The 14,250-nt window shown below is 43.4% G+C and overlaps 1 protein-coding gene across 4 annotated transcripts in view; it reads right to left on the bottom strand.

The window, feature by feature from the left end:
• LPIN2 (lipin 2) overlaps positions 1-14,250 on the bottom strand; it is an 819,298-nt gene that overhangs the window by 639,151 nt on the left and 165,897 nt on the right. Inside the window, exon 1 of one of the 4 annotated variants that reach the window (XM_069620854.1) lies at positions 9,891-10,187. The exons of the other annotated variants lie outside the window; for them this stretch is intronic. Within the exon in view, the coding sequence (XP_069476955.1) occupies positions 9,891-9,989 (99 nt within the window). The 5' untranslated portion in view covers positions 9,990-10,187. Of the gene's footprint in view, positions 1-9,890; positions 10,188-14,250 lie in introns of those variants that run through there. 4 annotated transcript variants of the gene reach the window in all.

Below are 14,250 nucleotides of genomic sequence, written 5' to 3'. Positions count from 1 at the left end.
GGAGGCACTGCGTTTGAGCCTTATAAACACTGTCAGTGGGGGAGGGGATAGATATGTCTAACTTGGAGACGAGGGACATGTTTTCTACCTTGGATTATATTTTTGCGGATGTGGTTTTAAGTAGTTATGTTATGTAAGTCTTCTAGTTAAACATAATAATTGGAGTGACCATGCAATTCTCCTCGCTAAATTTAAATTTAGAAGTAAAGCGCGGTTAAGTCTGCGTATGGAAAACGCTGAAGTCACTCGTTCTGGGAACACAATTCGGTGGTCTGACCGGAAAATCGCAATTCTGAATGAAGAGCTAGATGGTGTAATTAGAGGTAACCCCCTAGAATGGAAGTTGAGGGTTTTTAATTCTCAGATTTTCGATGACTTCATGGGGGGGGGGGGCAATTGCTTGATCGTGTAAAACAGAATTGCAAATTCTCCAGCAAGGTAAGGGGGAAAACGACTCCCGTTTATAACTCTACCGTGGTAGAGGCAAAGAGGAAGCTACATAGAGATATTAGGGCCCTGAAAGTCGGCAGTAAGGGGAATATCAACTTCGGGGCCAATTTGAAGAAATTAAAACAAAAATGTAAAAATGTCTGCAAAGCCATCAAAGCAACTATCTTGACGTGGGATGTATGCTCCGCACTTTCATCATTAGTTAATAACATGGAACCTTCCCCACAGGTTAAGAAATTGAATGCAGTTCCTGAACCTAATGGGTGGATTTTTTAAATGAGATTTAAGGAGTTGATTCAATTGAAAAGGAACTTGATCCTGACATTAGCAAATATATCATTGAATCCACATGGGACATGAAGATCGAGTGTGAGGTCATCTGGGACCTAATAAAGAGGTGTAAGAAGTCGTGGGCCTCTGGGCCCTGCGGTCTTACGAATTATGCCTTGAAATTAGACCTGGCAAACTGGTCTAGGGTCCTCTATTTACTGTTTGAAAGTATAATGAACTCAGGTATTTTTCCTGTGTCATGGCGTACGGCTAAAGTGGTTCCTATTTTCAAGCGATGGTCAAGGTCCCATCCCAAAAATTACCGACCGATCTCATTAACCGTTGTAGATTGCAAAATGTTCTCATTGGTACTCTTAACACACGTAGAAGAATGGGCGGTGGCAACTGGACAATTGAGACCCTTTCAGAAGGGACTCCGCAAAGGACACTCCACAAACCAAAATGGTTTGATGGTGAAGGCCCTGCAAATTTTGGCATGGAATAAGGCGAATGGATGCACCTATTTGGCATCGATCGACCGCTCCATGGCATTGGACAAGATATCTAGAGACAGATTGTGGAGTAAACCTGCCAGATGGGGGCTCCCGGGTGGTCTGTTGAGACTCTTGATGCGTCTCTATGAGGATTCTGGTATCTGTGTAAGATTGAACAGGGATGGCAACTTGGCAGAACGCATTGAAACATTTACGTGCCCGAGACAAGGTTGTAATTTGTCACCATGCCCGTTCAACCTTTACGTCTCTGACATGGTAAATCACCTCATACTCAGTAGTCGTTGCTTAAAAGGATCCGAGTGTTGTGTAAAGGGATCTTTGATTTTTCAAAATTAATCACATGTGGCATCCACAAGAGTGAACCTAGGTGTTCCCTCTTGTGGATGCGTTCCCTCTTGTGGATGCCACAACTGAATGACTGATCATCATCATGTGGTTTAAGCAGAAACATCTTTAGTGGGAAATACTCTCAGAGGGCACAGTCCACAAGCCTGTAGAGTGAGGGCCTACAAAGCTTTACCCAGATCCAAATCTTTATCACTTGAGCACAGGAGCACACGTCTCTTCTGGACGCCACTCCCCAAATATCACAACAAAACAATTGCAAGATGGCGGCCGGACATAATGAAGGCTTGTGTTGTGGACATGCACTAATGCTGCCCGTTTGGTAGTCCCCGCTCAAGACAGCGAATCAATCAGCCAGCCTGAAACAAACCGCAGGCTAAAGTAACAAAAACTTTATTCAACATGCCAACCCACTAAACTATAAAAGGGAGCAGATGGACCCAGGTAGTGTTGGATTCAGTGTTGGTGCATGGCAGAGCGGCAGAGAAGGAACAAGAGGAGTGCAGCAAACAGATGGCAAAATAGGAGATTGTGGAGAGAACATGAACAGGAAGAACAGAGATGCTGAAAGAGGCTGAGAAAAGGAAAGGGGCGAGGCGAGAACACCAATATAGAAGAAAAAGAGGAGCAGCTAGGCAAGAGAAGGGAAGAGCAACACAAAGGGGAGGAGTTGGAAGAAGACAAACTGGGGCAGCAGCCATGAAGAGATAAAACACAGATCAGTGCATGGCGGAGAAGAGAGGCTACGAAAGGAGGGAAGAGAAGAAAGGAGTAGGGAGAAGAGGTTTTGCCTGGAGCAGGACATCTGCAAAGACTCCTGAACCTTGGAGGAGGCCGATCCAAAACAGTCTACAGCAAAGCAATAAAGGGCATACGACAGCAAGCCATTTGCTGACAAAAATCTTATGCAGGCTCAAAAAGATTTGAATGACTGGCCATCCTGACAACACAATGACTGTAGTGGTGGTGACTAAAGAATGTAGGATGAGAAGCAGACAAATGCTGCCATGAAAAGAAAGGTACAGCAGCCAAAAACGAAGTATGGAGCACTTAAAACCCATCCAAGAGAATGAGGGGCCCTTTCAGACACCCGGATTATGGAACCTAAGGGAGAGACAGCAGACTGAGGAGTATTGTCCTGAAAGTAAGACTCGATTTGCTGGCTTGCTTCCCCTTGGCTAAAGCCATTTTTATCCCTTACTTTTTCGTTATAATGAAGGCCACTTGCTTTGAATCGTCAGAAATAGGACTGTGCTGAAGATTCTCCTGCCTTGTTTGATCTGGCAGATTGTTTTGAATCATTTCATAAGCGCTGTGTGGCTTTTGTCAATTGGGACATCCAAGTTCAACTATGCAGAGTTCTGAAAATGTGTTACAACAAAATTCTAGAAGCATTCCTCAAGGAAGAGGACCAAAGGTTCAGAATTCTTTCCAGAATTCCGATGGAGGCATATTTTAGTATCAGGGCCTTTTCGTTGGGGAGATAGATTATTTTACACACAGTGATTTTAGACTAATGCAGCTCTTTGCCTTTTTTTGCGGCACTATTGTTTTTTCTGGCAGCTGGCTCTTTCTCTCCTTCAGCTCTATGGCAAAGATAAACAAGTAAGCCGGGTGGGGCCGACTGCAGCGGCTGGCGTTGCTCAATGCAGAAGAGTGCGGCTTTTGTTTCACACGGTGCTGCACACATACCGTGCACCGCAGACTGAATCTGAAACTAAGTCTGCATTCGGTTTCAATTTGACGGTGGAAATCTACCAGATGAGTGCTACATTCAACACTCGACCACCTAGGAGGCAACAGCTCTTACATGCTGTAAAAGCAAAGCAACCTTGGCTACAGTGGGTCTTTGCAAATTGTGCTGGAACAAGATTTAGGAACAAGTGCTGAATTCATGCCATTAAACAGTAAAACATTAGCCAGCCATCGCAACTCGGAGCATTCCGAATCGGGATGCTGAGGCACCCAAAGCAGTGCTTTAAATGGAAAAAAAGAAGAAGTGCAGTTACTCACCAATCTAGGGTTTAAGTGGGTCGGGGCTCAGCCTGGAAGGGTGTGAGAGTCTCTCTTACTCTGGTCGGGTCCTAGTGACCAATTCAGTGAATCTCACAATGTGGGTCCCACTCCATTTTCACAGTTCTCCACTTGTTTCACTTTCAATGTTTGTCTCACTCTGTGTCTCATTCTCTCGTCGTATCCATTTCTATGCATCTCTTTCCCCAGACTCTCCCTTCAGTCATGTCACACTCCCTTTAACTTTCTGTGTATGTCTATTTTTTTCTGAGCCTGACCTTTGGAGCATGCTGTACTGAAACAGATCCGCGATTCCATCCCAAATCGGACTATAATGGTTTACTGCTAAATGATCAACTTTCAATTTGTTTCTGTCAGCCTAATGCAACCACCTCTCAAAGACGCCCATCAAAGACTGATTTTGTCTTGGTTTGACACCAGTTTTGTGATGTACAAATGATGGCAGACTTTGCGACTCCCAATTTGTGCACACACATGGATATGGACGACCGCCATTGGGCTCTAGTCACATCCGCTTTGTGGAAAAGAGAGGGACCATAGCATCAGGAAAGCTAGAAATGAGAAGATCGACCAGTTAGGTCTGAAATCTGTTTCCTGGTACTCTAGAGGAAGCAAAAAATGTGTTTAGTAATATTGATGCAATGCAAATCCTGAGAGAGGGTAAAATAATGTTGGTGACTTTCAGGTGTTTACACAATCGGCAAGGCCCAGCAATGGGGGAAAAGGCCTGGGGGAGATGTGGGGGGGTTGGCCGGCTGGCGGCTGTGGCCTCTACTCTAGGAATGAGGGCATCTCTGATTCGCAATCTCCCTTCACAGTGATGGCTACGAAATTAACCTCCTTCGATGGCTTAATGAATATGTTGATCATGAACTTATACTGGCATTGGGGAGGCTAATTTGCAAGATTTTCTTCAGGCTATATCGGATTGTAGTATCACTTGGGCTAACTCTTAAGCCGATGGAAGACTTTTTGTGGGTGGCGATACTAACTTAAATTGAATCATTCCAGAAAAACTAGATGGAAACTGGGATGCGATGAGGGAAAGCTTTCCTAACGAGCCTAAATTACAAAATGGTTTGATGTGATGGTCAACCATGGAGGCACTGCGTTTGAGCCTTATAAACACCATGTCAGTGGGGGAGGGGATAGATATGTCTAACTTGGAGAAGAGGGACATGTTTTCTACCTTGGATTATATTTTTGCGGATGTGGTTTTAAGTAGTTATGTTTGTAAGTCTTCTAGTTAAACATAATAATTGGAGTGACCATGCAATTCTCCTCGCTGAATTTAAATTTAGAAGTAAAACGCGGTTAAGTCTGTGTATGGAGAACGCTGAAGTCACTCGTTCTGGGAACACAATTCGGTGGTCTGACCGGAAAATCGCAATTCTGAATGAAGAGCTAGATGGTGTAATTAGAGGTAACCCCCTAGAATGGAAGTTGAGGGTTTTTAATTCTCAGATTTTCGATGACTTCATGGGGGGGGGGGGCAATTGCTTGATCGTGTAAAACAGAATTGCAAATTCTCCAGCAAGGTAAGGGGGAAAACGACTCCCGTTTATAACTCTACCGTGGTAGAGGCAAAGAGGAAGCTACATAGAGATATTAGGGCCCTGAAAGTCGGCAGTAAGGGGAATATCAACTTCGGGGCCAATTTGAAGAAATTAAAACAAAAATATAAAAATGTCTGCAAAGCCATCAAAGCAACTATCTTGACGTGGGATGTATGCTCTGCACTTTCATCATTAGTTAATAACATGGAACCTTCCCCACAGGTTAAGAAATTGAATGCAGTTCCTGAACCTAATGGGTGGATTTTTTAAATGAGATTTAAGGAGTTGAGTCAATTGACAAGGAACTTGATCCTGACATTAGCAAATATATAATTGAATCCACATGGGACATGAAGATCGAGTGTGAGGTCATCTGGGACCTAATAAAGAGGTTTAAGAAGTTGTGGGCCTCTGGGCCCTGCGGTCTTACGAATTATGCCTTGAAACTAGACCTGGCAAACTGGTCTAGGGTCCTCTATTTACTGTTTGAAAGTATAATGAACTCAGGTATTTTTCCTGTGTCATGGCGTACAGCTAAAGTGGTTCCTATTTTCAAGCGATGGTCAAGGTCCCATCCCAAAAATTACCGACCGATCTCATTAACCGTTGTAGATTGCAAAATGTTCTCATTGGTACTCTTAACGCACGTAGAAGAATGGGCAGTGGCAACTGGACAATTGAGACCCTTTCAGAAGGGACTCCGCAAAGGTCACTCCACAAACCAAAATGGTTTGATGGTGAAGGCCCTGCAAATTTCGGCATGGCATAAGGCGAATGGATGCACCTATTTGGCATCGATCGACCTCTCCATGGCATTGGACAAGATATCTAGGGACAGATTGTGGAGTAAACTTGCCATAGGGGGCTCCCGGGTGGTCTGTTGAGACTCTTGATGCGTCTCTATGAGGATTCCGGTATCTGTGTAAGATTGAACAGGGATGGCAACTTGGCAGAACGCATTGAAACGTTTACGTTCCCGAGACAAGGTTGTAATTTGTCACCATGCCCGTTCAACCTTTACGTCTCTGACATGGTAAATCACCTGGCGGGGTGGGTTTGATTACACCTAGTATTGGCTCGTTGAGCGTTGAATGGCTGGTTTACGCGGATTACTTTTCTGTTATTTCATAATTCTTGGACAGGCATACAATGTCTATTAGCCAAGTTCTCCTCGTTTGCCAAAGACAATGGCCTTGTGGTGAATCCTAGTAAGACCAAGATTTTAGCCGTCTCTCGGGGGGGGGGGGGAGGGAACAGAAAAGTAGGGGTCTGGTCCTTGGAGAATAGGGCGATTGGAACTGTGGGCTCTTGGTCTATTTAGGTTTCCAGATCAGTGCTCGGCCAGGGTGCGCAATTACTATGAAGAGTCCTTCAATCAAAGAGAAGTTCCTGACTAACCAGGTATTAAAAATTGACAGGAAGTATGGCTGTTTCTCTATTAAATTAGCTCTTATTTCCCACGAAGGAAAGATAGTCCCGAAACTAATCTATGGCTTGGAGTTGGTAGACTACTATTTTTAAGGTTTTAGACCTCATTGAAGCAAAAATCTGGTGTAATTTATTGAAAGTGTCTAATGCAGTACCACTAGCAGCCATTAGATTTGCGTTGGGGATTGTCTCGATGAGGGCACGGGTGCAGTGGCAAATTGTCGCCCAATTCTCCAAATTAATTGACCCAATCCCACAATCCCTTTATGAGCTATTAGGTAAACAATTCCCAGCCATTAAGAATAATTGTGACTTCCTTTCCCAGTTGGAAGTGAGGTCCTTGTCAATTCTGGAAAACTTAGCGTGTCGTTGGCTAACCCCGGCAGAGTAAAGAAAGCCTTTTTCAATCATGACTGGGTTTGCACTACTGACTCATTTTACTCTTACCCATCCCTCTATAATTTGGTATTGGATCATAGATCGGGGGCATCTATGATTCTCTCACAGTTTCCAAATAAGTATTACAGAATTATTCAACTGAGATTAAGATGAAATCTTCTGTTAACCAAAGAGAGTCTGTTGAGAAGTGGAAGAATCTTGCAGCTAGAAACCAATTGTAGATTTTGTCATCTGGGCCCTACTGAGACTGCATGACATTTGGTCTTGGAATGTGAAGTTTTAAATACAAGTAGGATGAAATATTTCCATACTATATCAGATTGGCACATTGAATTGCGCCCATATTTGGAAAAGATGTCTAAACATTAACTCTACTAAAGAGGGCTTTGCTGTGGCTGGTTTTATCAAAACTATGAATTTGATGATATGAATTTGATGAATTAATAACTTGACGTTTCTCTTTAGTGTGATGAATTGGATTAATTGAATTTCATGTATTAATGGAATAATGGTCCTTTTAAAATATGTCTGATGACAGTGTTTTAGGATAAATTCATATATGAGGTTAATGCCTTGTTTTCCCTTTGTTGTTTTGTCCGATTATATGCTATTTGAGGTATTTGGGTATTGATGGATGTACTATGCAAATTTTGTGAAGGTTTCTTGTAAACCAAATACAAATAAAAAAATGTTTTAAAAATGTGTGCTCACAATGCAGAGTGAAATTAAATTATTTACTAAGGAACACACTTTGGCAAACCTCCAGTGTATTGTTATGCTTTCTGTGAGGAACATTTGAATAGCTGTATAAATAGGACTTTCTTTTTGTGTCAAACTATTGCTTGCTTTCATTGTCTAATTATTTATAAGGAATTTAGTAGGAAATGGTGATGTGTGGGGGTTTTTCAGTCCGAAACATAAAAATGTACACAATAGAAACACCACTGCTAATAACAAAGGAAAGTATTTTGAAAGTTATTTCCCAGTCTTTCCTAATCAATCCATGCTCTGTATGAAAACTCTCAAGGGACCCCTGCGTTAACAGGTATAGGCCAATTAGCAAAATGGTGTGCCGTGCCCGATTTGCTGGAAGCCCTGGTGCTGAATGTTTGGCTCTCTTTGTTTTATAGGGTGTGCCCTGTAGGAAACATTATGGATGCTGTGAGTAGGGGGGGGGGGAAAGCACAACTCTAAAGGCTAGAGGAACAAATTATTTTTGCAATCCAGTTAAATTAAATGCTTTCTCATCTCGCCATGCAGTTGAGTACCGGTACTGTCTTTTTGGCTTTGAGAAGAAAAAGTTTCTTATCCATGGTAACGTTCTTTCGACTGGATGTTCCTCCCACATATTCCTTATCTTTTGATATTTCCACTATTTCTGAGGCAGCAAGCAGGTTCTGAGGGACGGATTGGACTGGTCCATTTAAAGCACTGACCCAAAGACCGAGGCCCTGCAGTTCTTACTGCACTGTTTCCAACAGTTGGACTGTGCACATTACATGCACGTCTCAGTATAACATGATAGCAAAAGCACTGGCAACGCCAACATTTTTGGCTTTTGTGTGGGCATGAGACATTCAATGGTGCTACCTGGCCATAAAAAGGCAACAGCTGGCAAAGATGCTAATATCTGGGTATAAAATGAGGTGCTAGGAATTCAATGCAAGGAACGTATACAAGGACACAAACTGCTTAAAAATCAAGTGGTTGAAGCCACACCTACTGAAGACATTTGTATTACTAAGAGCAGATTTACATCTGCAATTTTGCAGTCACCTTTCAGAAGACTACTTCGAAATAACAGCAGCCCCATGAAAGCCCATAGTTTGATGCGTTTTGGCAGCGAGGGAAAGGCCAGAGGAATTTGCATGGTCTGATGGCCAGTGGGTGGGTAAAAAGTCAAACAAAATCCACAGGGCAAGTATTTCCCCTCAGATCTGTACTCCTATGGCAATAGTTTGGGCTTTATAGGTGATGCTAAAGCACCACAGATTAGCCAAAATTAAAGACATACTGTTCAGGCTCAAAAGTGCATCTTGATCATGCATTTCACATGGCAACACAAAAAACGATGTTAGTTTTGTCTGTTGGTTTGTTGAATGTAGGTGCAGATTTTAGTGCGGTCTCCACAGTTGCTATCCTGGAACAACTGTCTTGGGGTCAAGGGTTCAGAGTAGAGTCAGATTACTCCAAAACATCTCTCAGATTCCTAGATCAATAAAAGAACCTGTGTTACACGAAACAGTTGTATTTACTTTTACCTGCCATTAACAGAGAAAACCTTAAACCTGTTAAACCCATATACTTTAATCCCTCTGAGGCGCGCTGCTACGGTTCAATGCAGAATTTCTCTTCAGCATAATGTACTTCTATGCAACAAAAGTTAGACTACGGTGGCTTCACAAACGTTTTAGAATTACGCTGTTCAGTGCTGTGCAGCGGGTAGCGCCCGAAGTAGCAGAGTGTCGAACAACAATGAAAGATATGTCACGCAAGAAGCAGGATTTTACTTTAAGGGTGTGTATAGAGCCCATTTGAAAGTCTTAAGGCCTCGCTGCCCTGCAGGCCGGTCTTGCTTACGTGAAAGCAGTCCCGGGTTCCGCTATATAAAGGTCTGCTGAAAGCAACTAAATTGAGTCAGGGGTTCGGTCTTGAAAATGATATTGACACATGAATTTGTGTAGGAGAAAACTGAAAAATCACTGTATGTCAGTAAACTAACTGTACATATGAATAACTGCTTCCAAGTCTTTGCTTTTAAGAAGTACGTTAGCAAATATATTTGTTTCTCATAAATAAGTCGGTATTTTTTGTAGTCTTTAACTGGAAAGAACAGAATGGCAGGCTGCACGGGACCTGAGGATAGAGGCGAGGTGTGTGTAAAGTTCCTTACCAAGAGCCCCGATGACCCTACGCGGTGCAACGCCCCAGCATCCTCATTAAAAAAGCCTTCAAGAGTATCCTCGTCGTCGCCACTGTCCAGGTGGTACATTTTGGCGGGCAGTCCACTTTCGATGGCGCCCGCGCCGTCTACATGGCTGCTCTGCGGAGAGCGCTTCGCAGTGGGAATCCGCTTTGCATAAGTGACCTTGCCGTTTTCTCACACCCAGAGATGAACTTCGGTTCGCCGCACGCGTATGTGCTGGAATTGGGAAGGAAATGGCCTTTTTAACCACATTACCGGGCGCTCTTTGCTCGCCAATGAGCTGCACCCCTCCCTCTCCGCACACGAGTGACACGAGCAGACCTTGCAGGTGCATGAACACGATCACATGCCGCGACACGGGCTTCCATGAAAGAGCCCAGCTTTAGTTAATCATTCTTCTGACCTATGCTTGCCCCCTCCTTTCCAGGAAGACAATAAAGAGCTGACAATAACACCCACGATCTTGCACTTTGTGTACTAGAGATGCACCGCGCGGGCTGGGGAAGGAAAATAATGGCAACTGCTCCTTCTACGTTTCGTGCGTTGGAATGTGGCTTTAACTTCCAGGTGAGACGTCAAAACTATTTATTTGTGTAACCAGCGGGGCGGCAGACGCACGCCAGAGTTCACAGCACAAACACGTAATTTAATTTGGTGTTTTATAATAGCGCCAGTATCATCAGAAATCGAGTTTCAAAGCGGGTTGGACACAGATGCACCCATTCCTATACCCAGTTTATCAAGGCTCAAGTCCTAAAAGACTCTGGCGAATGCAGTGGGAAGGGACGTCACCGGCAGTGAACGTAAATTGAAAGACATTTGAATGTTCATTTTAAAATGTCTTCCCAACTCAAGAAAGTCCACAGGCCAAATAAGCATTTCCCAAAAGACATCATTTCTTGAAACGTTGCATGCTAAACAGAAAAGAGGTGCACCTTTATATCTTAAGATGTGTAGGAAAACGCGTCCTGTACTGCAGAAAATCAATAGGAGTGTTTGACCAGGATTTGTTCAGATTCTTGTGGTCTTGCAGCAAAGTGTTTTTCCTCACACGCGACCCAGGTTCGAATCGCGGACACAGTGCTGTGTTATCAATTAGAAGAAGCAGTTATTTTAATTACTAAATATCAATTCATTGAAAACACACTGGGACGGTCTCCGGCCTTTGAAAAGTGGGCAGACTGCGTCCACACTTGGGTGTTCCCTTCGACTTGAGCTCTGCTGTTTATCTCACAGGTGGTTGTGCCAGTGAAGTCGGGTGGCCAGACGTCCCAATTTTGCAGGGACTGTCTCGAAATTGGGTGCTCTGGGCCCCCCTTCACAAGATATAGTTTTCCCATTGGAAATTGCAGTGCTTCCGGTTTTTGGTAGTAGGTCTTCATAGCTGGCAGGCAGGCACAATCTCACACAGAAGAAATGCTGCGTTTTACGAATTACGATAGTGGTAGTTTGTGATAAATTAATTATAATGTATGTTTTTGTCCACCAGTAACACTTAAACCTCATTCTCCTCTAACCAATACTGAAGTGTAGGGCCTTGAGAGACACTTTCAAGAGTTAATCCTACTTTTATGTTAGTGGCCCCGGACCGTTAACATTTGAAATATGGTCACCCTACAATGAAGGGCTGAGCTGGCCCGACCAGCACCGTCCTGTTCACACACACAAAGGGTATGCTTAAGATATCCTCCGAGCTATGCAGGGCTGTTTCTAGGAGCAGGCAAACCAGGAGACAGAGGTACAGATGGACAGGAGGGTCGCTGCAGGGACAGCCTGTACATTTCAAACCTGGGTAAGCATTTACTTTACATTTTAACATTAACATGCAGCAGCACTACACAGAGAGCCGGGGCAATATCCTGCCTTGCTCATATCTATCTCCCCCTCACCCCCACCATGATGCAACCAAAGGCTTAATACTCTGCTGATTTTTTAATAAGGCTCAGACCTCCCACAATAACATGTTTTTGTGAAACTAAGCATCCTTAAACTACCCACAACTTTAGGCAGTGGGATAACTGCTACACAGGGACACTGGCATGCCAGAATGCAAATGTACATAACCATTATCCCCTCACCCGGCGATATGCCGCTTTTTTCGCCCAGCACCCTGTGGGCATGGTCATATGTGCTTTGGCTACATAAACAGGGAGAGGCAGGAAGAGGTTGGAGGGGTCCGGTGGAGCTACAAGAGGTAAAGAGTGGGGCTTGGCGTGGAAGGTGCAATCACTCCTTTGCCACTGGATCTTTTCCCTTAATCCTCAAGCCCTTCCTTGCACACACTCTCCTCAAAAAAGCCTTCTGCCGAACCTTCCTGTCCAGCAAACTACTGCCCTATCTCCATTGCTAACTTCCTGGGCAAACTCTTGGAGAGGCTGGCCATCTCCCAGCTTATCGAAAGGAATAGAGTGGGAGTCCCCTTCTTCATGGGCATCTGGGGATGAATCAATTGACCAAAAACAGAAGAGATGGCGCACGGAACCTCCATTGAGTCTGAATTGTTCTAAAGACAAGGAGTATGGGCCATATGGAAAAGAATTTAAGCGCGAAAAAGCCCAGTATGGGCTAATCATGCATCCACATTATTTGTTATCAAATTCTTTATTTAATTAACATTTTCTTAAAAATCTGACAAACATACTTGTTACAAATGTAAACATTCACAACATGAAACATCATTTTTTGTTAAAAATAGTACATATATCAAAATAGATAATCAAATACTTTGGTCTGCATAAAGTAAACTTTTTCTGTGCAAAATAAGTGCATGTGCAAAAATGGAATCGATGTAACATCGTAGATCTATTAGCTCGTCCGTTATATTACTAGAGCCAACTTGTTTTCACAAATATTACACCCTACCGCCGGAAAACAAGACCATACAAATAATAGCAGATTATAGGTGTTTGTGGAGGATTCTGTGAACTGACATATTCCTACTTGTATCTTTAAACAAACATCCCTCAACTATAGTTTCAACAATATGTATCTAGATGCCCACACGTGGGTACTTTAGCTCGTCTTCATCAGGACTTGTACAGAGGTAGATATTGTTCTTACCAACAAGTAACTTGACACGTTTTACTAAAATAAAATAAAAACATATTCCTATTAAAATTATAGCCCAACTTTAATTTCTCTTCCATTTTCCAAATGGTCATAATTTGAATAGATGGGGAACAGTTTACCTAGTTTGTGTTCAACTCAGCATCTGGACAGGTCCATATTTCTTTAATCCAATACTCATCTTCCAAAAGTGATCCAAGTATACACTGCTCTAGAAAAAGACCAAAAATCAAGAAAGAATCTTCACTTTTTGTCTAAAAGATTGTGAAACCGTATAGGGGATACATAACCCGAATGTGCCGTGGGCTAAACCCTCAGTCTATAGACATACATTAATTATATGAGATCTTTTTACTAATAACAGGACTCAATCATGTTTCTTCAAAAGTTTGAAACATAGGTCTCCTTACTGACACAGAGACTATATTTCCACAAGACCAGTATCCCTTTATATTTGGAACATACTGTCCCTCACAGAAAAAAGTTCAAACTATAATCCTTTAGATTTTATCATATCTCTATATCTGTTATTTATTAGCAGTTTAAATACGCACATACCTTTGTGTTCAATGCGTATATTATTGTCATGATGCCTACCCCCGGGCATCCGGATCGAGTCCATCAGCCCCGGGAGCAGGCATCCAGATACTCATTAAAACCCCAACAGCCCCGACTGGGGGCTGTTTGGATTCAGTCCTGGCGCCTTAGGCGCCAGGCTCATCATAGAAATCAGTCCTGGCGCACTTACCTTATGCAGACCATGCTGCAAATGAGTCCAAGCCAACGTGAGGCCTGGATGGGACTATTTTATTACAGGGACTATTTTTCACTCGGGTGTGGTTCTGGGGAACTTCTTACCTGGGACTACTTTGCAGGCTATTTAAACCACGCCCGAACAGCAGCCCATGCTTCGCGTTATTCTGCATCCAGCAGCGTGATGCTCACCGTGTCTGCAAGTCAGCATCCAGTCTTCTGCCACGCCCGCCTCGCATCCGGAGCTCCTAGACAAAAGGAAAAGAAAGGAGAAGAGGTTAGATCACGGACATTATTTGATTCCTTACCTGATTCCGTACCCAGCACATCTCCGAGCCTGGAAAGGACATTATTTCAGCACGCGTCGCTTCGCCAACAGCAGCGCCGCGTTATACTCACCAGTCCACCGCATCTTTCGACTCAGCGCTGCCTCCATCATTTTCTTCGTCGAAATCCAGCACCTGGGCGGAAAACAAAAGGAATAACAAGGTGAGCCGAGAAAACCGAC

Source organism: Ambystoma mexicanum, chromosome 5q (genome assembly GCF_040938575.1).
Source record: "Ambystoma mexicanum isolate Mex_15411 chromosome 5q, UKY_AmexF1_1, whole genome shotgun sequence".
Lineage (NCBI taxonomy): Eukaryota > Metazoa > Chordata > Amphibia > Caudata > Ambystomatidae > Ambystoma > Ambystoma mexicanum.
Note: the sequence above shows the minus strand (reverse complement) of the source record. Positions and strands in the feature narration are given on the sequence as shown.